This window comes from Rhea pennata, chromosome 1 (assembly GCF_028389875.1).
Source record: "Rhea pennata isolate bPtePen1 chromosome 1, bPtePen1.pri, whole genome shotgun sequence".
In the NCBI taxonomy this organism is placed as follows: domain Eukaryota; kingdom Metazoa; phylum Chordata; class Aves; order Rheiformes; family Rheidae; genus Rhea; species Rhea pennata.
In genome coordinates this window covers 120909273-120935780 of record NC_084663.1, presented here as the reverse complement: position 1 = coordinate 120935780, position 26508 = coordinate 120909273, and the positions used below count along the sequence as shown (strand labels likewise).

Below are 26508 nucleotides of genomic sequence, written 5' to 3'. Positions count from 1 at the left end.
GCTCCAGATCCTTTATGATCGAACTGATAGTATCAATTATCTAAGAAGCAGCATCCAATGAAACATTTTGTTCTGAAAACAAATGTTTTCTGACATTTTCATGGTACATGATGTGACATTCACATTAGGAGAATGGTAGTTCTTCCAGAAACGTTAGTATGTATACAAGTAATGGGAGGTACTGTGATGGAAGTATGCTGTCTTCCATAATAAACAGAGAATATTTTCTAACACCATCTTCACCCGAAGCTCTGTTTTTTAAGGCATGGTTTACTCTCATCTCTGAGGTTAGTTAATAGGAGTATAAAATAATCCTCATAGCACTCTCCTTTAAAAAATATCAGGGAAAGAGATCACTAACAAGACAAACTTGGTAACACTGTAGTTTGTCATTACATTTCATTTTTCATAGAAAAATGCTCAACAGCATTATTTTTCTTAATGTGCTGTAGGCTGAAAATGAACTCTGAAGGGTTTCTATTGCTCTTGTTGCCAAAGCAACAAAGCAATACTCACCTGAATATCTGCCACTGTAAGTATCAATTTACAAGCTGAGATGAAGTTTGTACTGCTAGCAAATGTCACTAACAGCATTTTTACTATAAGCCAAATCTTAGTGGCAACGGAAGCCATGAAATCTCAAGAATTTCATTTGTGCTACTTGATTTTTGCTCATATAATTCAAGTATTTGTTAAAATGTCTTGACCAATGACATTCAAATGAAAGAGTAAAACTGAAAGACATTTATATGAAATCTGTGCATTAAGAAGACTTCATTAAACAACATGGAAGAAATCTAGCTTGTCTCTAGGAAGCATATAAGGAACCTTTCCCAATAAATTCTGTCCTAAAACTTTCTGATAAGAAGGCAGAACAAAGGAGAGAGAAGCTAACAAATATTTCAAGAGTATAAAACTGTTACTACTTTCTAAATTGAAAAAAAAAAAGTGTCACTCTGCCACTGTATCAGTCCAAACATTGATAATGTATTTGTGTTTAAAATGGATGACAAAAGCATTACTTACATTACCATACAATAGAAAAATGAATGCAACTTTGAAATGGTTTGTTATATGTCAAACCAAACCCAGGAGAACTATATGGAACTGTATCACAGAATTGGAAACATCACTTTTTCCAAAGCAAAGTCTATTGCTTTGAGAAAAACTCAAAGGAAAAATTTTTTTAATGTTTTGACACAATACTGACAACCCATTTCAACAAGTACGGGCCACCAATGTTTATGAGCAATGAGTACCCCCAATACCAGCTGAAATAAATGGAGAGGCAGTGAATATTCTGCATCTCTGACAATCCCTCATTGGATTTTATTATCGCTTCATACAAATGAGAAAACATTCAAAAGTTAAAGCTGCATCATGGGGTGAAAATACCATGATGTGAAGGACACATTTATCACTCAGTTCACCTGAGGAAACCCTCAGAATTAGAACTTTCCTCCTCTCTTCACTTTAGGAGGAAAAAAAAAAAGTGAATCAATCAAGTGAATCTCAGAACTAACAAGTGATATGACAATGGGAGAAAAAGGTAGGTTTACACTGATAAATAACTCTTATAAACTGTACTAAAATTCTAACTATAAAGATATTAAGAAAAAGACATATGGAAGATACAGGGGAAAAACAGTTAAGCTGTATAGTTTCTTACAGTCCTTGAATTAATTGTTTTTCTCCCCATAAAAAGTAAAAGGCAGGTGAAGAAGGAGGAAAACTCAAAAATTTCCTCCCATTTCCAAACTCTAATTACAAGAGAAGACATTTCCTGACGTATGTCAAAACACCAATCATTTCATTCTGTCCAGCCAAGCAATCTGAAAGTGCAGGAATTAAAGAGTAACAAAAACATTATTTACAGGCACTTCCAGTTATGAAGTGAAATGCATGAGTTTGTTTAAAAAATGTGCTTTATTTTCACACATATTATATGCACCTCTTTAAAAGTACCATTCTTGAAAAAGAAATCTTTGGGTATCCTATGCAAATTCAGAAGCAGAGGCAGTGTGAATTGGAAGGAGGTCTGGTATTCTGAGCTAAACTGCTTGTTTTGTTACCCACACAGATATATAACCTGCTCTGCCACTCAAATGCAAAGAATTTTTTTTCAGTTATTTTTAGAGAGATAACTCATAAGTTTTCAGTGTGAAAATACTGTAGTTATCACTGGACTTCTCAACCTTGCACTGCTTATCTTTCAAACTCACCATTAAACAGTTTTAGAAAAGCAACTGAGGTCATGCAACACTGATGGACTAGATGTAAGAAATATGTTCAGTCTGCAAAGAAAATGCTGTGTTTTGACCTTAGCATTAAGATCTGTGATTGCACAAAGGAGGTCTGCTTAAATATATTCTTTCCTGCTCTCTCCTGCTATTGTTTTCAGTTATACACTTTATTTGTTTTCAGACAGTACTCCCAGCCAGTCAGGATAAAAAACCTCCAACTGCTGTTCAAGTCAGTTAAAACAAACCAGTGTTAAGGTTTTCACTTCACAGTTTATCCACGAAGACAGGTACTTTATCCTTTGAGGTTTGCTGGGCTCAGCAAAAAAAAAAAAGGGGGGGCGGGGGTTGTTTGTCTTTCTCATTTTATTACATGCTCAATAAAATTTCCCCAAAGGAAAATTTCCCCAAAGGGGGAAAACTGAGAGGCTTTTTTTGTTCACTGAAATGGAAAGTTATGAAACATTAGTTTGATAAAACCAGCTACTTAGAAGCCAAGGAGTTACACTTTGTTGTATGGAATTTCCTGTCACATGCTCGCCAGTGGTAAGCATCCTTGTAAGCTGAGAGGTAGTCTTGTTTCACACTAAGGCAGAACAAGTTTGTTTCCCTGTTTTCGCCTCCTCAAACTCTTGGAATGATGCTGAGGCACAATGACCCTCTCTAGCGGCAGCAGTAATCTTAAGGGGGGGGGGGGGGAGGGAGAAAAAAAAATTGACATTTCTTCTTCTTGACCTCACTTCTATCCGTCTGCTGAATAAGTCTGACCTTTTCTCCTCCCAAGCCCCAAGCACACAGTTTCATATATATAAATAGATATAAACAAAAAGCTGTATTAATTTAATATGATTAAGAAGAGAAATTATTAAGAATTATGTTTCTTTCTACATTCAAGGCTTGATTAGTTGGAAACTTTGGACAGCTCCTCTTGTGAAAGAAGGAGGGATAATCTTTTTCAGATAGTGGAAGAACATCATGGTGTGTTTTGTTCTTTTCCTTTTTTTTTAAAAAAAATAAGGTACTAATGAGGGTATAAAGGCTCATTGTACTACAGTAGCAAATCCAGTACAGTAGCACTTAAGAGGTGATTAATAGTGCTTTGGTTCAGAATCAATGTTAGAAAATAAAGCTTAAAAAATCATGATGCAGGATATTTGGAGGGATTTCAAATGCAATTTATAATGGACGTAGGAAGGACTGAGGTGTTGGCTTCTCCTCCTTGGCAAAGTACTTTATACTTCATTGTGTTTAAGTTCCAGGTTTCATGATCAAGTCTTTCATTTCCATCGATGACGCACTAAGGAAGATTCGTCATTGACCACATCATTGTCAGTGTAGCGGTGCTGACACCGCGGTGGAATAAGCAGAAGAATGATCAGTACCAGGAGGATAATTCCACACAAGCTCATGAGAGCATAGGAGGCAATCCATAACACTGGTTCATGGAAAGAAACGCTAGAAACACAGTTGCTTGCAACATCCGCTGTTGTGAAAGGTCCTTCAATCTCAGATACTGGAGAGCCACCAACTTCTGAGAAATCACAAAGAGAGACATTAAGTCCATGCATACCATTTAAAGGCCACTGAAAAGGATTCAGCTTAGATATATCCCACTTCCCTCCATTACTGTACATCTTGGCATACTCATTTTTAATGTATTTCTCACTGCAATAAAAATAATAGCATTGCATGTTTATAAAATAAGAATCTGAGGTGTTGGGAAACCATGCTACTCCTGCATCCATATATACTGTCAACAAAAGAGCGGAAATTAAACTCAAGTCTCCCACAGCACAAGTTAAAGCCAAAGCCACTAGACTACCTTTTCTTTGGGGAATAAGTTTTTAGAAATTTTTTAGAAATGACAGCTTAACAAGACTTAAAAATCTTAAAATACCAATCCACTACAGTAATTCAAGGCCTGTGGAGTTTTTGTTGTTTCTGACATTTGCAACCTCAGAAAAGCACCTCAGACAATTTTTACATCTGCTGTAGTTGCTGCCTCCCAAGACAGGGCTTAGGGAGCAACATGCAGGTTTATTAGCTTCCAAATACCTCAACGAACTGTGGCCTGGGCCGAGCAGAGAGGAGCACAGATACTTTTGCAAGTGGGACTGCTGAAGTGAGAGTTCAGAAAGAAGATAAAGCAAGAGAGCCAGGTGACGAGTGTACAGCAAAAGGTAACGGTGGAGATGAAGGTTGATGGCAGCAGTGAGAAGCTGGGATAAGAAGGAGCAGCTCAAGAAAACGGAGGTGATGAAGCTAAAGCAATAAGCAAGAGAAGGTGCCTAGGCAGCTCTGTTTTGAACAGCCATCCATCTTGGTAACATCACAGACTGTGTGACCTGTTTCATTGCCACCGCAAACGTGTACTTGTTAAACCAGCACTTGCTAAAAAGAGTTATGCTGCCCGTGGTTGTCAGAGTAACCATGGCAAGCACAGTAAAGTTCCCCCTGCGTTGTGGACAGGGTTGTCTGTATTGTAAAGGTAGAACAGGTGAGTTGCCTAGGGCAACAAAATATTCAGAGCATTTCCTATTGGCAGGACTGTGGCTGGGGAAGGATGAATATCTTTTAGGTTGCTTAGGGCAGCTAGGAGCCTGAAGTTAGTACTGTCTGTGCATTTTAACAAATATTCTATTCTTTAACAAATATTTACTTCTCTAGTCAAATATTCCAGGGCACACTGGTGTATTTCTTACAGAAGGCCTTGGTTTTAACCTTCATTTTGTGTTATACACAGTTCATTTTAAACACACACACATGCGTACACACATTTTTGCCAAATCATAAGTGACGCTGCCTTAGTGAAAACAATACCTCTTATTTACACATAGCTTAGACAAGATTCCTGGAAGCACATTTAAAAACATTCACAAAATTTACTTTTTTGACGGATGAGGGTAGTTTGGATTTTGGGAAGGTAGGAAGGAAGCCTTTAATATTCTCTGCAGAGAGACTGCAGAATAGGTAGGCTGATTTATTTTCAGTTTATTTGGAGAGATTTTTGTTGTTCATTTCCTGGCCTCCTTGTTTCATGACTTCATATTATGTAAAGGTTTAAGTCTTATTAGACTTAATTCAACTTAGTCATGGGCTGCCGCTAAAAGAAGCGGTCCTGGTCTCCCTCACTGCCTCTTATATTAGTTCTAGTGATGGTAGGCTGCAAGGAGAGTCAGGGCAGCTCGCTGATCTGATGGAAAACAAACCTGTCAAATAAATGCCAAAACGAGGAATTTTCTGTTCCATCATTCACTGAACCAACTCACTCTTAAGCTGTAAGTGTGGGAACACTTCTTTCAGCAGCAACACACCATTAGAATGGGCTGGATGAAGCCTGGGAATGCACTACAAGCATTCTAGCATTGGTGAGTAAAAAATCACATCTTCTTTCAATTCATCAGATTGCAATAAGCTGGCCCGTGCACCCTACTGCACCAACAAAAGACACTGCTGTTACAGAGACATGAAAAGTGAGCTGCACAGTAGTGGAAAGAGTTGTGAAAGACTACCTAGCAGGCCTATGGCAGAGACAAAAAAACAAAATCCTTTTGTTCAGAGTCTCAGTAGCGCGCTTTGTCTGCTGTGCAATTATTTTCCATGGAAATCTTACCCCACCCCCCATACATTATTTCTTCTGTCTGTTTTTGCTGCAGGACTTCATAAACTAAAGCACATTTAATACTAACACAAAATGCACTGTATAAATATTGCTACTTAGAAATTCAGTATTTTGAAGAAAAAAAAAAAACAGCACAATTTTCCTTCTTGCAGATAGCTTTGAAAATAAACAGTCTCTAATTACACAGTATTTGGCTTGAGTACAATAATTACCCCTATTAAAAAGGCAATACAAAACTGTTGCCATAGTGGCTGACATTTTAAATTACATTTTCAGAATACTTGAGAGCAGCATAGCCTCTTTTTTCTTCCCTCCAAAAAGAAAAGTTTTTGCTCACCCTCTTTCACCCCCCCAGAAAAATTGCAAGGAAATAGAGGGGAAATTTACTTAAATTGTTCAAACAAACCCTTAACAAATTAAGTCACACATATCAACTATTACACATTAGCTGAATTGAGGTATTTTGCCTTTTGTTTTCATTAGAACTTCTGGTAGTAGCTAGCTCCAGTGAAATCTTCACCTTGAATAAATGGGCTTTCTTCATTACTGATGATCACAAGACAAAGATGGCATTTCTGAAAAAATGCTGTTTTATAACATCTGTGTAGAAGCTCAAAGTTGGAAAGACCAAACACACACACACTCACTACCTTGAGTGGTTTAAAAAGGAAGCAAACAGAAGCTGGATCAAATTTATCACAGAATTTTAAAGTGCTGCTTGGCAGGGACCTCTGGAGCTAGTCCCACCTCACACTCAGAGCAGGACTGTCACGAACAGTCAGCTCTGGCTTTGTCCAGCCAAGTCTTGCGAACCTCTGAAGACGGAGAGCCGATAATCTCCTCTGGCAACCTAGTTCAGTGCTGTACCACACTTCTGAGGAAGAAGAACTTCCTAATATCCAACCTGAACCTCCTGAAGTGTAACTTGTGGATGTTGCCCCTTGTTACGCTGTTTTACTCTGTATTCACTGTTGGCTTGTATTCAGCTTGGAGCCTATCGTAACCCCTAGTTCTTTTTCACATGCAGCTGGTCCGTTCCCAAACTGTACCAGTACATGGTAATGTCCTGTCCAAGATGCAGAACTTTTGCTCATTGAACCTCATGAGATTTCTATTGCCCAGTCTTTAAGTTTATCAAGATTTTTCCAAACTGAACCTCTGTGGTTCATCATGCCAGCTGTCCTCCCCAGTTTAGAGCCCACAAATTTGCTGGGATTGCATTCTATCTCATCATGTTTTTGTTTAAAAAGCTGTATAAGTGATTTATGATGAAATGCTTGGCACCTTTCTTCCCTGAAAATTACCCAAGTTTTAATCCTATCATCTTCTCACTTACTGTAAACATATTAGGGGCATAATCCCTCTCAATGCTGAGGTACCATTAGGTTGCATCTCTAATATTAAGATGAGCTGAACATCTACTCTCAAGTAGGGACCTAATCCAAAACCTTTCCCAACCATCCTGTAAATAGTAGAAGATACCTGAAATAAACAGCAACAGACAATTTGAAACAATTTGAAATTAGCAACAAGCAGAACAAGTTTTAAAAGGCTTCAACTATCGATCAAAACCAAATGTCTCTTCTTGCAACAACTGAAAAGCTTCATGCAACCTTCTACGTAACTCTGAGTCTTTCATTCTTGGTATGTGCTGGAGAACTAAAATGGTGCAAGGAGGAATGTAGGGATAAATTATTTCTCATACCTAGTCAAGCTTCAACAGAAACTTGGGATTTAGTGAAGTTAAGGGTTTGTTCCTGTTCCTGCCATTTTTGCATTCCACTCGTACTTATTTAACATCCTATAAAAGCCTGGACTTAAATTCAGTTTTAACACCCTATTGTAAACAAGAAAGCACAAGTCATTACAGAGAAACAGAGAAACACCAAATGGTCATTTACATTTCTCTATTCCTGAAGATTTATGTCACTAGTAATTCAGTTTAATTTAAGCCCAAAAAGAGACTAAAAATAAATTTCATTAATAAGGTTGCTATGGAAGACATGACTGGTCTCTACAGGAAGCCAGTTAGGCAGCTTAATCTTTCACAATGCACTTACTGCTAACTGCTCACAGTTGTGGTTTTCTGATGAAAGTAGTGTTAAATATGGAAACCACAAACTGAAGAAGTGAATTCATAATAAATAGCACATCCAGCAAAACTGCCCCATGTGAGTGAAGTCTGACAAATCTTGTCTCAGTCAGTGTCTTGTATCATCTGATTTCTCAAGAAGCTGAGTTCCCACAATACTAAGTTAGACATTTGCACAAAACATGGACAAAGAAACAAGAAGACACCAGGTGAGAATTATGATGTGTCCAAGCTAATGTAAATGCAGATTTCATTTCTAGCAAGTGGAATTCTTCGTCTCTGGAAGAAGGCTGTGTAGAATTAAATGAAGTGGCCAAACTCTGGGCTTCTATATAGTGATATTACCATTAAGGTGTTATTATGGTTCCCTGACTTTTTCTCAACAAAGACACATTTTCAGAGCACTTTTCATCAGCACCAGCTAGCCAGAGTCCCCTGGTGACCACATCAGTCAATATGTTGTATTAGAGCATCCCTACCCCTCTCCACAACAGCTGCAGCGTTGTAGTGGCAGGAGGCAGCTCTAGGCTTGCAAAAATTGCAGTCAGGAAGCAAATGGGAGAATGACAGGCAAGAAAATCTGATTTGCAATATTTGTCAAGTTACACTTTCTGTCCTTCCAGAAGCACTCAAAATGTGTCTTCCATCACTGCAGGGCATCCTATAGAGGTCTTCATTAAGCAACCCACATCAGTATCCAGAATTTTTTTTCTTAGCAAGCTCAAAGATGACAATTCTGAACCTGTTAACGATGGAAAGATTTTTCATTTTCTTATTTTAAAAGGCTTTTAAAATGCCCTAGGGCTACAACTGAGCTACCTAGTATCACTCTTCTTATGCTCAATTACCTAGTTGCATTAAGCACTCAAGCACTTACTACCCTCACCTCCTCCAATATAAGTATTGCGGATTAAAGAAGCATTGCCAGTCTTGCTTTTTTTCTCACGGCAAGTCACTGATACTACTATGTTTTCCAGGGCAGAGAACATTTCTCCAATTGGGATACAGACTTACACATAGGTACACCACATTTCCTCTGCTCCCATTTGGATTCCAAAATGTTCTTGTAGTGCCACATCCATGACTCATCAGCAAGGGGATGAAAATCCCACGCTTTTATTTGTTTTAGCTCTCCTTGGTGAAATGGGACATATAATGAAGAAACAAAGACAGTTAACCAGTGCTGTGAAATCAGCCTGTCCTTGAGAGGCCGAAGTGCTTGCTTGATTGGCAGGGCCCTGACAAATCATGGATTTGATTCTTGCTTCCTAACCAGCAATATGCAAGCGTGACAGAGATGAGGTGGGTGCAGTACAGAGGTCAATCTAACAAATGTTGCTGGAGCTATGCTCATTGCATACAGGGACACTACAGTGGCATCTGTACTACATTCCTTTGCTGATCACGGAGTACAGAGATTCAAGTGGCCCTCAACAGCGAGCTCAGACCAGCCAGGTATACTTGCTTGAGCTGTGCATCAGCGATGCAGGGGCTGAAAGGGAGAAGTAAGGAGGAAAAGCAGAAGAACTGAGTGAGCAAAAAGGTGGCAGTAGTAGATCAAGGACACGAAGATGGTAGCAGCAGCGCTGGTGGTGACTTCAGGCCAGAGCAGATAGAAGGTCAATTAACTTGAGCACTGGTACAGTGCTGTGCCCAAGCTAATCCATTTTTTCAGAGTGTTGGGAATATGACTAGAGATAACCCAGGCAAACTCTGCAGTCCCAGCTCTGAGGCATTGTAGGGATTCAGGACTATGCAACTTAACGCATGCTATGGTCTCAAAGTGTCCGATAATTGAGAATTAAAGAACAAGCCCTTCTCCACACAACAGCTGCCTCTGCCCCAACCAAGTCCTTTTCCCTGGCCATAAAATTTGTGTTTTCCTAGACACATTTTCCCATTTGAAATACTGTACCGAGGATTCCCCAAAACTTTCTGTATTTGAGATTTTCAGTCCTCTGAAGTCAGACAGTAATGCACAAATACAGTAGCTTTGACTAGCCTCTCTCTCTCACTGGGAACTCCAAACATTCATGGAGATAATGTGTACGTTGTGCATATGACAGAAATGGAAGAGGAATCACTGGATTAGGTGATATAAACTGCTGCTACCAATTACCAAAGGGTCTGTCACGGATTTTGTTTTCCACTTTTTAAACAGATTCTAGAAGTATAACAAAGCATGCAGCCCTTCCTTGCTAACCACTTCTCACACCCAAAATTGTCAGTTCCTTTTTTCACATTACCTTGGCAGCCAATCAAAAAGATAATGGCTTTTTGACTTACACTGAGAAGACTACTTGTTTAGAGACAACAAAAACATCACAAGTCTAAATTTAGAGTCCCATTTTCATCTCTGAAAGGCCAAAAAAGCAGAATTTACATTTAGAGAAAAAGTTTTAGTATGGTATTTCACTATACATTTCAAAAGTTAGTTGAAGAATCTATTCGTCTGCAAGCTAAACAAGATTATACAAATGAAGCTGTAATAAAACAGGGATGCTCCTATAACTGTGCTGGGAAAACTGCACACACAGACAGGCATCTCGGAAAGACGAAATTCTTTCAGGGAAAGAATGCAGCTCAGATTTCTAAAGTTAAGGCTGATTTACCTCACACCAAAAGGCAGTAGAATGCAATTACAGCTCTTTTCTCCCCTTGAAGTCTGAATAGTTTGAGATTGCTCACAAATATCCCATTCACACTTCATTAATAACCACATTTTTCCTATCAGGTAAATGACATAGCAGTTCTTCCGAGTGGCAGGTGTTTCCAGACTCACCTGTGCACAACAGTATTTCTCTTACCTGCACATGGACTCACTGCAAAGCCCACTCTCCTCTGAGCTCTGTCAAATATTACATAGAAGCCTTCCATGACTGTAGCACCAATAACTAGCGCATTCGTGGAGGAAGAGATCCCAAATCGGTAGCACTGCAGGTTCTCTCCAATACCAAGAATGGGTTGAATATAAAGCTATCAATTCAGAAGAAAAAAAAAAAAAGCCAGAGAGTAAGAAGCAGCAAAATACATTACTCAGAAGATGACGTTTGAGAGAGATTTACAGAACTTTTGATTTTTGTATTCAGTCACTTAAATTCTACTACAAATAAAGAATGAATAGAGACAAACAGACTTCTGTATATTATTTTAAACTGGTCAAAGTTTAAGTGCAGGTAAGAGCAAAAGCTCAGGGAGTCTAAGCTTAAATTTGAACACAATCAGTTGCCATGCAAAGGTCACCTTCAATTTCATGAAAGCTATTTTTAATCGTATATTCCATAAAGGAAGGAAGGTTAGAAAGGACTTTCAATGTGATCACAAATTAGAGAAATATTTAAATAATTATCAGACTGCAATGGATGTGGAGAGCATTCTGTACCAGCTTCAAGGCTCTAGGTTCATAAATTCAAGTCACATTTCACTCCTTTTCTCCTCAGAGAAGACAAAAGATTGACAACTACACAATCAATACAGAAAAAGCTTATCATAAGGCTTTACTATATTTCAAGTTAAAATGTACTTAAGAGGTGCATTCTTTGCTTTCCTCCTGAACATCCCCTGAGGTAAAAGATTGTAATAGTGATGTTAGAGGATAGGTTGCCTGTATTGCAACCTATATTGGGGAAAAAAGCCAGAGAGCAGAAATGAAAGTGGCACATTATATTATAAAAGCTGGGATGGAATATTAATAAAAGAGAAACCAACCGAGTTATAGAGACTGCTGAAGAGATCACACAGCCTCATTGCCGAGAGTGTAATTTTCAGGAAAAGTGTTCCAATTCACAGTACCATGAAAACAAATCAATTTGCTTCCCAAAATGAGAAGAGCAAAATGAGCAGAGACACTGTGTATCAACATCTGACGTAGCTAAAACTTCAAGAAAAACAAAATAAAAACTTGCTTTTTTTTTCTGATAGTTCTGAATAAATTTTTCAGGCTACACAGTTTGCACTCAAATGGAGACTGTTTTCCTTTTTGCTTTCAGGTGTCAGGGCTTCTTTTAGCACATAAGTTTCTTTGCCATTTTTTCCATTCAAAGTTTGATTTTTTAAAATGTCATTAAACTTTTTTTCTCTCGCATCCAGATGTAAGTGACTTCTGTATTATTGCTAAAAATAGCTCCTATTTTGTAAGAGCATGCACTCTTATAATAGTAAAAATAAACCACTGAAAAAACAAAGAAAGTTGAGACCTGTGGTAAGACAGAGATCCGAAACGACCTGCTGGAGTTTTCATCCCTCAGGTAAATGGAGAGTTTGGGAAATAAGGACCAGGGACTTTCAGTTTTATCCCAGCATGCAAGCTGTGAACCAGTCCAGAAACCAGAAGAGAATTCTTGTATCTGCAAAAAAGCATGATAAATAAAGATTACATGTATTTTGACAGATTTTTTGTAAATGATCACTGCCAATATTTGATACTTCTGCTTCCCAGAGATAAACTCAGGCATGAATATGAGTCAAAGATTTTTTTTCTTTGATGATAAAAGCAAACCACAAACCCAAATCAGTGCGCATCACAACCCGCTACGACTTGGAAGAAGGGGGAAGAGGCAAAAGACAACTAACAAATTTCAACTCTCTCTTCTCCCCCCATTTCTGTCTCATTTCTTCCACTTCCCTAATAAACATGTATGACCTTCCTGAGCAATCATGACAGCAAAGAGGCTAAGCCCTACCTCTTCTCTAAACAACCGTGACCAAACTGCAACATTTTAAAAGAAGCAAACACTGTTTAAAAACACAGAACAAGATATGAACCGCATGAACGTTTAACAGTCACACTGACCACTCCTCAGTTCACTGGACTAAGGGAATCAAGGTCTGCTACAATCAATGGAAAGAAACACATACTTCTGTCTCTCGTGCTGTGTTGCCACCCACTACCAATATAACTTGACATGCTTTGGAAATAAAGTTGATTAGCAGTGTTTCTTAATATATCCATGGCACTAACAATGCAAACAATAAACCCCTGCAGAGCTCCTTTACCTAAGACAAACATCCTGTCTTATGTTCATGCTCCCTGAAGGACACAAAGTTGATGTGCTGCCAGACTGGAGGAAATCACTTCCTTATTCAAGTACAATACTTCGGGCTGGTTCTTACTTCCAGGTGAAGCAACATACAAGGCATTACCTTGTTCTGACATTGTGGAACCAAAGCATCCCACTAGGGTGAAAAAGAAATATGGAATCCTGCCCCTCTACTCCTCTCATTTACATTTAACTGTGATATTATTCTGTAAACATCTGCTCATAAATCAGGTCTATGGCATTTTACACGTGACATATATTCACACATACCTGCCAATGAAATATCTGCTAATAAAGAGGCTGCACAGCATTACAGACTTGATACTTCAAGGTGCTAATCTCTGTTCTTGGGCCAACATGCACACATTTATTTAAACACACTGTGTAGCTTAGGGACACAGACTGCTTTTATACTTAATTCTAAATGCATACTTAAGTGCATCTTTTGGCATGGGACAGAACGCTTGGTCCCTCTGGACTGAATCTCACGCTGAAAAAAGTAGTTCTCCTTTCTTTCCATATCCTCTTGGAAAACAGAGCTTGCAACTTGAGAAGAGCTGCAAGATAGCACCCAGGCTGGACTTGCGAAGACTATAGAGCGCTCTATTTTAAATGCCTGCTTTGATTTCCCAGAATGCTTATTACATTGCATTTCTCTGCCTTACTTTTGTATGTCAAATGAATGGGGGAGTGTGGGGCTTTATGATACCTAAAAGTTTAACAAAATAAAGATTTTAGGTCTATGTGAGACTTCTTCTCCAGCTACTAATGCTTAATACTCCTGTGATGCTTACTGACTTAGCACTAATTTAATGCTATGCATTGAGATGCTGTTCTGACTTCAGCTCAGCAAGGTGTTGTTGCTGCCACCCCACTGTGGCTCGTCTCTGCTTACCTGCCAAAAACCATCACTCTTCAGACCTGCCTGCATCAAAACTGCATCTATAGCTTCTCCCTAACAGATTTCTATCCAAATCAGCTGGATTTTAAAGAAATCCTGCACTATTAAAGATCTTAAAGCTCACAACCTTGTTTTTTCTTTTCTTTCTTTCTTTTCTTTTTCTTTTTTATTTAATAGAGCTGTATAAAGGTGCACTACACATGCAGTTATGCCAATATACCTGAGGGGGCAATAACATCTTGCTGGGAAGCTCATAATGAGCAGCTGAGAGCAGGAACTTGTTAACCTGGTTCACCTGCAGAGAAGCAAGTCTGACTACGGCCTGATGATTTTAAGTTGGAATCACACATAGCCTGCCAGAAGAACAGAGCACAGAGTGTGACTGCAATGCCGTAATACCATGCTGAAAACATACTCTTTCCTGACAGCACTCTTACAGTGTCAGAATCCAATCCTTCAGCTCCTAATAACTTTCTTATTTAATCACCACTGTTTAGAGGTGTGTAAATAACTTTTGAGGTGTGTGTGGGGGGAAAAGAGTACAATAGCGAGGCCTTGGGGAGTAAAAAAAAATCCCTAAAATAGAAGAGTTAATTTATACATTTTTAATAGGAAGAGCAAAAATCATTAAGCAGAATGGGTGAGTGCTTCCCATCTAATATCTTATTGATCAGTGGACTGACTGTTTACTTGGCATACGGAAGGCCCTAGTTCAAATGTTCTCCTCAACAAAACCAGACAGGAGCTTGGACTGCTGTGACCCACTTCACAAGAGAATGCTATATCCAGAAGGCGACATTACAAGAGCTCCTGGGCAGGCTTCTTTCCATTCCCCCACTATTGCCTAAAATTGTTCCAGTTGATACTTAAGTGTTTTACAAAGAGAACTTCTCAATCAGTGAAACTGAACTATGTAAGATAACTGTTATATTTATTTCAGATACTGGATACCTGCAGGCAGTGAAGAACACTTCATGCTGCATCTCTGCTCAGGCAAGTAAGGAAATAATTAATTAAGTCTTGATCTACCAGCATACAGGCAAATATGCTGCCTTTTGGGCAACCAGCTAGTAGCCCAATTACTGCTGTCTCCCGCGGCTCATAATTGCTACCATTGTCCATTTATGAAGCCATGACAAAAACATTAAAATTGTTCACTTTAAATTATCTAGGATTTATTCTTCATTTTCAACTTTCTCAACACTGCTCATTCCATTTGATCAAAATTTATGAACAGCTGTTGTTACCCAGAAAATGTAACGTCAGCTAATCTACACACAGAGAAATGCACTATCCCCATGCCCTACTTTTAAAGCCTACTCTATTTCCAAAGAAAGAAGCTTTTAAACATAAATAATTCAATAATGAAGGCCAAAAGAAGTTTTATTGATATGAATAATCCTAATGAATGGCATGCATTCTATATAACAATACGCATTTTATCTGAAAAATAACTGCTAGCAGTATTAGGTTTACTTTAGGAACATTCAGTTTTGAATTAAAAGACTGAATTCTGCACTCTTAACATTTTGAATTCAAGAGACAGGGATTGTGTTTGTATTTCTGAAAGGCTTAGAATAAAACACTCAATTTCTGCACTATTTCTGACCCATTTCCATACAAGTTTCTCTTGTCTATATATGGCCCTTCCTTCTCCCACCTCCTCTTCTGTTTTCCATTTCCACCAAAGACAATCAGTCAGTTCTTACCTGATAACAGAGGTAGATGAGGAAAAATTAAGTTCCCCTCAGGTCAAAACCCTACGACTTATATAGTAGATGGCAAAGATGACATTTCTTTCAAGAATCATGTGATTATTTAATAGGAATTTAAGATTTCAAGCAAGTTCAATCACATTAGCTTACCAGGGACATGCGAACTATGGCTTGCACAACAGCACTGAAGACTTTTTGGGGCAGCCGGAGGAGGGTGGTACCACTGTCTACTATTGCTTTATCTGCATTATACTAAGGAGAGAGGAAAAAGGAGAGAAATTACACACACTATAATTAATGTAATGCAGATTAAACTGTTTCATAACAATGACCAGGCTGTTCTTTTTCAGTAGCAGTCTTCACAAACTGTATGTCATACCATTTGGCAGAACTCTCCAGTTGACAGCTTAAATTCAAATAATGTCCGAGTGCAAAAGAAAGATGGCCAAGTGCTCACATTCGTAACCTGCTGTAAAAGGAAGCAAAGCACGGCCTCTCTCAGAGGTGAAGCTAATCTCCTTTACCTCACACATGTCTTGGGCAAAATGTACTCTCATGGTCAGTGCAGACACAGATCAAGTACATTGATGTAGCTTACACATATGTCCAAGCCCTGAATCAGAGTCTCTGCTGTAATGAAAACAATTTGCTCTAATTTAAACATAATAGAGCAGCTTATAATGACCCATGTATATACTTAAAAAAAAAAAGTCAGGGTACATGAATCCTCAGTATAGGCCATATGTGGCACTGATGCAGTGTACAAATGTCAAATGCCACAGCTTTCTCCACTTCTGAAAACCACCAAAACACAGGCAAAGGCACCTACAAAGAAACTGGCAAATTTCAATCTCACTGCTGCAAAATCCGTATTAAAAAAAAAAACAAAAAAACTAAACACTTTTCATTATTAAAATCCCAACCCCCAGATTGAAGAGAGATCTTCAAACTTCTAGTACATTATACAAAGAGTAAGTATTTTAAAAGGTAAATCTTTTCACACGAAACCTTCAAAAACAATGATTAATTTTAAAAAGTAGCAAGTAGCTGTGGCAGTTGTTTGCACTAACTACTTTCGTTATCAGCTTAGGTGGTAGGATCAGTATAACTTGACGATGACATGTCTATGTCCTTATCAAAAGGCACAAGGAAACTTCCTCATTAGGAAGAGGTCAGATGGCAAGCTGATTTAAAATCCATCAGCTTAGATGTTACCAAATTACATGGAATATCTTTAGTGCAGTGATAAAAATAGAACCCAACAAAAGCAGAAAAGTAACTCTGACCGTTATTTTCTTTTTGAAATAAGCCATGCTATAGGCTGCTGAGCACTGCTGAAAGAAATGCAAAGTGGAAAAGCGTTGCTATGAACTACCCACCATTTATTCTGCACTCAGAAATATTTCTAAAAACTGGAGAAAAATATCAAGGCATTGTGGCCACATCACTTTTTTTATTATTATTTATTTTAAGAATTCTGTAAACAGAATCCATTTTTAACATATTTGTACCACGAATACACAATCACCATCATTCTTGAGAGGCTCCCTTGGAAAAAAGTAGGTAGGAGGCACAGCCAAGAGGACCATCCATTCACACAGAAACCACATAAAATTTCTGGAGCAGCAGTATCACTCAGTGAATGATTAAGTGCCACATAATTTTTCATGCTGTGTACAGAGTACTTTCAATGTGCAGTAACTGAATCTTCCTGGTTAATATTTTACAGTGCCCCTGTGCAGGGTACAGTATTGGCAGCTCAACACTTCTCTCAATCCCGGTCTGACAGGATCAAGGCCAGACCTGCAGCGTACTATTGGACAAATTCCCAGCACGGAAGCTTTTCCCTTCCAAGCAAAGGAGTAGTCTCAGGTCATTGTAACAAAAGAAAAAGAAAATCCTAGAAGACATTTAAGAAAAGAGAGGGCACCTAGTCCATCGTTCTGGCTAGTGAATTACGCACCCCCTGCAAGACCCTAACTAGATAACCATTTTTCTGGTAAATTTTTGTCATAAGATCTCTTTTGATCAAGAAAGGAATGATGCCTTTTGTACCACGAACTAGCACATCACGCTAATTCCTACAAAGTGAAAGCAAACCACGGCTTAGAAAAGGCCTGCAATAACAGGAAACTTATAATTGTTATATTTTTAAGTGATTTGTTTTTTGGAAACAGCAAGTATTAAATGATTAGTATCATGACTTCTTTTCAAAATAGGTTGACTGTTTAAGGCAAGAAAAAAAAGCAAATATAAACACTTATACTGGAGGCCTAGCAGTAAGTTATGCTTTCTGAACACTATGATATAGAAATAGTTATTTAAATAGACTATGTTTTGCTTATTAAATACAAAGAAGATATGAATGATTTAAAATATTTCATATGGAAATATAATGTTCATATTTTGTAAGGAAATATAATAATTTATGCATATGTAGGATTTTATCATTAATTTTAGTCCATCTGTATGAATTTTAAAAACTTCAGAATTATCATGCTCCACACATTTCCAACTACAAAAACAAGCATAAGATATTTTAAGATGTCTAAAGAAAACAAGGCATGAAAATTACAGCACTAAAATTAAAACATGGATAGCAACAAGCAACAGTAAAGAACAAACAACACACATACATATACACATATCCTTCAACAAAAAAGTTTGAGAATAAAAATCATTAATGCAGCTTCACTATACTGATCCAGAGATAACAGAACATTATTCTCAACAAAAATAGTAAATATATCCATAAAGAATAGTAATTGGCAAGACTAAAATGAGCAAAAATGATTACCCAAAAAAGAAGGATGGGATGAGATACTTCGGGAAGCTTCCCAGCATGGCATCTGCCAACTGCCATCAGAAGTTGTGTGGAGATCAGAAATCTCCATGGGTATCATTCCAACATATTCCTTCCTCTTTGTTAAACAATTGCTACTCCACTTTCATTTGATTTTACTTTGTAACAGGCAGCCACAAACTGTAGTTATTTAAAGACTACTGTCTTACTGAAACAATGTACAATCATTAGCATATGGACACCTTCGTTACAACAGAAACTAGCCTACATGGTGAGCCCTTCCAAACCATGGCACTCTAATTTTTAGTGGACTATTCATTCAGTATTTTCAATAAATTAAAAAGACTAGGCTACAGATATTATTGACAACTTTAAAGTCCTGTTTGAAGCAATTTTAGCATGTTTGCTGTATACGCTACATTTCATATGGCTTATTCATTTCTCTTCAAAGTTATCATGCAGCATTAAATCTCAGAGGACACTGCAATACACACCTGCTTGCAAAGACAAAACTGATCAATTAAGTACTCTTCTTAAACAAATTTGTATTTTATATAGACACATTATTGCAAATACCTCTCTGCAGTCCAACTCGAGATTCTGTCCTCCAACCTCCAGCTTGAGAATTTCAACTTGATAATACCACTCTTCTTTGATAGGCGTATACCAGATATCACCCTTGTACAGACTTGGTTCAATTCCACCTAAAACCTGAGGGAAAAAGAGAAGGGAATTTACACACTTTAAAATCCAGGATGTTCAGCTTTGGGGCAAGTGCAGGAAAAAAGGAGACTAACTGTGATACACAGGGCTTCAAAATTTTAATTTAGCACCATTTGTAAGGATTTTGATGATAAATGTTATCAACTTTTAATCAATAATAAAGTGATATATATTTTGCAACTATATGAAACATCTAGATATTCTTGCTTTAGTAAACCAGAATTCCCATATTGCGCCAGATTACCAGCATCTTCTACAAAATTCAAACTAATTTTCTTATGAAAGTTTCACTGGTTATAATTAAAAGAGTCTCTTCAGTGGCTTAATCTAGGTAATGTATAAAAATAAGAGAGAATATTAAACTTACACATGATAAATTCACCTTACAAGTTCAGAAAAGCCTAACTACTGCTTAACAACTCATTTTTCTTAAACACATTAGAATATGACCATAATATTATTGCTAATAGTATTATCTTCTATCAAAACCTACATTTAAGATAACTAGACTATCAGACTTTGATGGTTTGAACTGAACTAACGTGAATGTGTATGCACTTGGGCTTTGTCTATCTCAGGTAAGCCAACAGTTACGATAGCATGTAAATTTACAGCAAAATAACTACTTGTGATTAACTCCCTGTGCTGATATACATATTTCAGCATAATTCCTGAAGTGTAATTCCAAATCATGGTCCCAGATAAATGTAGGCCAAATCTTGGTTTTACTAAAACTGATGGAATAATTCTAATAACAAGGGGAATATTTAGTCTTCAGACACTTTCCTTTGGCATGTTGTATACAAAAAAATAAAGGGTCTTGATTCTTCTTCCTCTTTTTACCTCATGTAAAAAATTTACAGTAACATTTTTATGAGTTTGAACAAGCATAGTAGTTGGGTAAAACACTACTCAATAGAAGAAACAGGTAGCAGAAAAATAGGAGAATCTGCCCTGAAGGAATTGCATTAGGTATGGACATGCACTACAAAATTTCTTTTTTTTTAATTAGGATCGAACTTCAAATGCAGAAGTTTATTCAAACTCGAGAAAAAAAGAAAATAGAGAATGAAAACAAACAGGCCATTGAGTTTTGCCTAAATGTTTAACTTTTCTTTAAAAATTACAAAGAATTTCATATACTTAATACTAAATTTGGAAAAAGTAGTCATAGAAAAGGAGAGAGATTAACAAATATACATTTTCCCTCTCAGATTGACAGATACCCACAAGACTACCTCCGTTGGCACCACTTCCAGAAACAGGCAGTCCAGCACCACACATCTGCAAGGAGAAGATGTTGGGGATCTTCGCCTGCCTCACAAGAGAATCAAAGAATGTCTCCACAGAACTTGAAGGCTGCAGGATGTTGAAAAACAAAACAAAACAAAACCCACAAAAATTGCAGAAATATTCATTAAAAAGCTTTGTTGCAGAAATGAACAAATCATTCAAACAAGACCCCTTTTTATGAGTAAATTGAATTTCCGATAACCAAGTGATGAAAATCCTAAGTATAATATCATAAAACCCGTCTTGTTTTTTTTAAAAAAACTTTTTTATTCTTGACCACTGCCGTAGAAATCCCCAGAATACTCTCTATTTGCAGCTTTCAAATACAAGTTATAGGTTCAGGCAGAAAATTTTGTCAAGAACATAACTGTTTGGAAATAGCTTTGGGTTATCAGAACAGTGAAAAATAACTTCCTCTTCCCACCTTTCTATGGTTAAAAAGTAGAATTTTAAAGGGAGGAATTTCAGGTTTTAAAATACAATAGTCTAATTCTAATGAACCTGACACTTAATAGCACTTATTTCCTCTTCCTCCTTTTAAAAGACATAATATCAAAGTATGCCCAGTTCAACTGAATATATTTGCTAGCAGGTTCCTCTCCTACAGCACATGCCATGCTTGCCTTTGCAGTTATTAAAGTATTACAATTCTCCTGTAATTCATATTTCTGTGCAGATACATGTCGTGACACGCAGACACACTGGTTAGCTTGCGAAGTGTTCTTACTACACAAAGTACTAAGCAGCATCAGAAGCTAAGAACCCTTCAGTCTTCAGAAGAAGGGAAAAATAAATGCCACTGTTTGCCAGAACTTGAGAAGTAGCTATTCTCTGCCTGTTGACAATGTATGACAGCAAGTAAGGCAGAAGTCAATACAATGATCACATAGCTCTTGAATAAAGCATTTTAACTCTAGAGTCAACATACAGTACTGAATTGATTGTTCTACCTGCCTGTGTCTCAGTTGGTGGATTTTTAAACAGCTATTGTATAGGTTAAGAGCTATGACTATATGGTATTCCAGTCACATATTAAATTTTAGACAATAAATGATTTTAGATTATACAATTTAAGTTTTAACTTGAGACTTCTACCTGAATTTCCTACCTCTCTAAGAACAGAGGCATTTAATTGTATGTTCAGGAAAACACTGTCATGACAGGTTTAGCTCAGCTGGTTAGAGTGTGGTGCTGCTAATAGCAAGGTCGTGGGTTCAATCCCCCTATGGGGCTATGCTGAGGGTTGGGCTAGATGATCTCCAGAGGTCCTTTCCAGCCTTAGCATTCTATGAAATCTATGTTTGTTCTGAAATTATCCACCTGTGCTCTCAGCCTCAACTTTTACTATATGTACAGAGAAGGTTGTAGAATGAGCTGCCAGGCGCTTTGCCAGATAAGTTCATCAGTCCTTTGACAAGTCTTGAGGGAGCTCATTAGAGCCCTAAAAAATGTCCTACATACTTGTAACAGAAGCCTGGTAACCTTTACTCCTACACTCTGGTACTATAAGCTCTGTAAAAGCTTATTCACTCCAGATGAGCTAAAACTGGAGTGTCCATCACCAGAAATGTCTACATTCTCATCACAACCCCATTTATTTTTTCTGGAATTTATCAAAACACAAAAGATCCTTAGCAAAATGTGGTTGGAAGGGAGGAGTCTAACACAGACAGATCATTTGTTCTCTTTACCTTAAAATTTAGATTTCTATTTATTGTCATTGTGAAACACAAAAGCTAGGGAAAGGACAACTTACCTTGGCTAAGGCATCATAGGCAAGACCAAGAATCCCATGCCATTTAACCCCTGGCAAGAAGAAATTCTCGGATTCAAGAATGGTAGCAATGTTGATAGTGTAGCTGCCATTGATTCCTTTTGGGATAGTAATGACATCTGTACCTAGCGTTCCCGTCCAGCTTCCTTGAGTGTACTTAACTGTGACATCAATTCCTTGAGATTTATATGTACTTGACCTTTAAAAGGAAAAGACACACTCATGCATGAGCTGTTCATTTGCAATGCAAGAAAATGAAGTACTGTTCAATCTTAATTTTCCCTGCATAGGAAAAACAGTGAAGTCTGCAAAGTCAATCCCATATATTCATAGAGGCAGCAGGAAGGATTGTAAAAGCAGTAAAAAGGGATAATAAAAAATCTTGAGCCCCTGTTTTGACCCTGAAGCCATCAATGATTCAAACCTTCACAATAGGTGTCCTTTTTTTTTTTTTTTTTTTTTCTTTTTTTTTAATCTGTAGTATTATGCTATCTACTGCAATATATTCCTGACTCAGACAGGATCCATTATAACAGCAGCAATACACATGAACTGGAAATGGAATGTATTAAGTGATGCTAAGGAACTGAAAAGCTTCTGAATTCAAATCTAAAATTGAAATGCCAAGCTAACTGAATAGCTTTACAAGAACACCTCATTAATATTATTAAAATTGCACTTTGGGTAAATTGGAATGCTATTGTGAACAAAAGCACTAAGATACATGTCATGAATTTGCAGTTTGGTTTGTCTATAATGAGGTAAGCAGATTTGGATATAATAAACAAACGATTGTAGGACGATTGTGAACAAACTTGTAGGAGGAAAAGAAGAGTTCCCTCTAGACTGGGGCAGCAAAAGCAAAGCAGTAGTTAACTACGGCACACCAAAGAAAGGAAGAGAATGCTATGTGTTTTTGCTTAGCAAAAACATTAGGAAAAAAACCAATAGATTTTTAATTTTAAAATCTATAGCATAAACATAGCAATCCTCTTCCATCCATACCACTGCTGAGGAGCTACAGAACTTCTACATTCCTTACAAACTAACTTTGGTCACATTCCTTGGCACGTGGTTTCTCCTTTCAAATAAACAAGTGACTGTGCTTGGTTCACGCGACCAGACTTGACAGCTTTTTGAAAAGATAACTTTAAAATCAGCAGGTTAAAGCAATTTCATAATAATATCTTTTACATATGTGTAAAACAATACAAGTGCAGGTGATTACAGTGCAGGGAGCTTTATGAAGCCAGTTTTAACCTAAGAGCTGCTTTGACAGAAACAGCCATGGAGCCATGACGTTACAACGCAGGCAATAGGAGCCCGCTGACGAGGACTGACTCAGGGAGCCAGCTCATCCTGGAGCACATGCTGCTGTGGCTTCAGAACCATCTCCACCTGAGCTAGTCAGATGAAAGTTAGCATGATTATGCCTCTGATGAGGCTGATAACCTTTCAGTGGCAATGCAGACAACTTCCACCCATCTGAACACACCTTCTCTGACTTAACAATTAGACCATATGAGTTATGGCAACTGATCCCCTTTCTAGAAGAAGAGAGGATATGGAATAAAAGGTCAGTTCTTGATATCCCCCAATGCCTAACCCTTCAAGGGCTTCACAGGCCCAGCAGCTTAAAACATCCAAGACAGCAGAAACAAATGAGGCAACAGGCCACATAGATTGTATTTCAAAATGCACGAATTCTGGAGATACTGGTACTATTTGGATCCAGTCACTGCTATTGCTCTTTTAACTTTCTGCAGAATTCTGCATTTGTATGACACCTAGACACAGGGACATCGCTGCTCAGTCAGGGTCTTCAGAGCACCACTGTGATACTAAGACAAGGTCTGGCAGTACATTTTATAATTCAAAATAGAATCTGAATAATTAGCAACATAAGAGAAACTGAGGGGACAACGGAAGAAGGGAAAACACAGGGCTGCTCATGAAGAAAAGTGCCTGACTGTGCAACAGAAGAGGAACATCTACATCTACAATCAGAGAGAAAGGGAGAGTTGGGAGAATAAAATGAAGCGAATCTGAGAATACAGACTCTAGATGACTAGCCACAGTAGCAGCACATAGCTCTTCTGTAAGCGCTAACGGCCTAATGGACTGAGCTCTGCAACAGGATGTAGAAAGACAGGGTTCAGTTTCCAGTATTGTTGGTGAGCTGTGGAAAGGCAACAAGTCACTTCCTCATTTTCTGTGCCTCAGCTTCTCCATCTGCAGGAATGGCTATGATGCTACTCATCTCATTTGTAAAGCACACCAAAGTCCTGTTTGAAAGCAGACCTTGTTATTTACTTCAAGGAGTGAAATTCCTGGTGTGGGAAGGGATCTCACATGACTCTTGTGGCAGTAATTATATTCTGTTTTGCACAAACAACATTTCCTGCTCCATCTTCTTGACTGTAATCAGCCCGTGTTTTTCCATCTGACTGATCCAAAAGAAGAAAACTTCTTTAGAGGTCAAAACTAGAGAGTTGCTCTAATGCATGGCCTGAGTGTTCTGAAACAGAAATGCACAGTACAAAGAAATCTAAACAAGCCATTTTGGTGATGATAAGAAAATAAGAAATTCTATTCTTCTGGCAGGAAAGTCTAAACCAGATGCAAAGAAAAGGGCCTAAGGGATTACAGTGCTGTAGTAGCATTAGTCCTTGCTCCCTCTCCTTATTGCCTACTACCTTCTCTACAGAGCAGCCACTAGGAAAATGGTTCTCAAATCTCGACTGGCTCTCAAGGCTCGGGTGAGATAACTAGCAAAGAGTTAATTTTCTCACTCAGTTACTTCTCCATACCAGACTGTAGCACTAAACACAACATAGCCACAATGTTATTTCTACTATCATTCTGTATTTGAAGGAAGTTCAACAGGGAAACAGTAAATCCTCTACGCAGAAAGCCTTGCTTAATACTGACCCCACCAAACACAAGGAATTCCTCCTTAATTCTACCTTCTCCCAGTTCAGTTGCCACTCTGCAAGAAACCAGTGCTTCAGATTTTCCTGCTTATCCATTCACCTTCTTCCAAGCAGCAAATCAAAGTCTGCATAGACAGCAATGACACGGAGAGAAGACAGGAACAGACTAAAAAAATCTGAAGAGAAGTTTTGATCCTTTTTCTAATGATAAATAGACGGCACAAAGCAAGTGATTCAAGGACAACAACTTTAAGACAAAGCAAACGTGAAAACCCAACAACCAACCTAGCTGTCTGAAGACTATTCCACAACATAAATTACTGACTTTTAACCAAGAAGTCCCACCTAATTTGCAAGGGCTCTAGAGCAAGCTTACTGTTCACCCCAAACAATAAACTGTACAGTGAACCACAACAAACTTGCAGGATTATGCTGCAAACTTTTGTTTGCTTGTACACACTTTAATGTATTACATTAATTTCTTGCCTATAGTTTTTTTTACCCTCTTATCTCATAGAATGATCAGCTCCAGATTGCTCTTGAAACTTGCCCATGAGGCAGTAGTATTTACATTGAAATAGCACTATTGCTTAAAATCTAGTCCATGAGTATTTCATTCCTTCAAATACCTGCGCCATCAATGATTATCTGGTTTCAAACATAAAAAACACTGTATACATCAGTTTAAATAGATCTTTAATCATAAGTAGCATATTCAACAAAAACTAATTGTTATTCTGAACAGTATGAGAAATAGAAGCTATGATTTTTTCTTCTCAGCTTAAGGGAAAAAATTATGCCATTTCCCAAAACCTTACATACCATCGTAACTTACACACCATGATCATCACAGCAGACTCAGAACTTTTCAGAGTAAAAATCTGTCAGAGCAACTCACAAGTACAAGTAATTAATGAATTCCAGACTAACAGAAAAGAATATATAGCCACTGACATATTAAAGAAATGACAACTGCTTTCTTTGTTTTGTACACAAAGACCCAGATAATTAAACAATAGAATTATATGACACAAAAGCATCACACAAATCATTTAATCAACAAGCTTTCTTTCCTCAAATTGCTCAAGGAGTGCACTTTCTTCACCTCTCCATGTTCCTTGAGACTCTGAAACAAAGATAATACCTTTCCTGTGCAAAAACTCCTTAATGTCAGTCCAAAATCAATCACACGTGTAATTTAGTATCGAGTTAAAATTAAACTAACAGCTCGGCAATCAGGAAATCAGACTCATTTTGTGTTTCTCTAACACACTATTAATATTCTAATACGGAAACATCTATAATTCTGCCCCAACAATTCTATTAATTTAACAAATTAATAATCCTTCTTTTGTCTTGCCTTCAATTTGCAG

The 26508-nt window shown here is 37.7% G+C and overlaps 1 protein-coding gene across 2 annotated transcripts in view; it reads right to left on the bottom strand.

Moving 5' to 3' along the window:
- Window positions 1–26508, bottom strand: part of BACE2 (beta-secretase 2) — a 73560-nt gene that overhangs the window by 20854 nt on the left and 26198 nt on the right. Inside the window, exons 3-9 of one of the 2 annotated variants that reach the window (XM_062573746.1) lie at window positions 22185–22401; window positions 20366–20494; window positions 18989–19123; window positions 15760–15861; window positions 12151–12300; window positions 10762–10930; window positions 964–3771 (exon numbers count right to left, since the gene is read on the bottom strand). In XM_062573746.1, the coding sequence (XP_062429730.1) occupies window positions 3518–3771; window positions 10762–10930; window positions 12151–12300; window positions 15760–15861; window positions 18989–19123; window positions 20366–20494; window positions 22185–22401 (1156 nt within the window). In that variant the 3' untranslated portion in view covers window positions 964–3517. Of the gene's footprint in view, window positions 1–963; window positions 3772–10761; window positions 10931–12150; window positions 12301–15759; window positions 15862–18988; window positions 19124–20365; window positions 20495–22184; window positions 22402–26508 lie in introns of those variants that run through there. The other variant, XM_062573738.1, reaches the window with a different exon arrangement.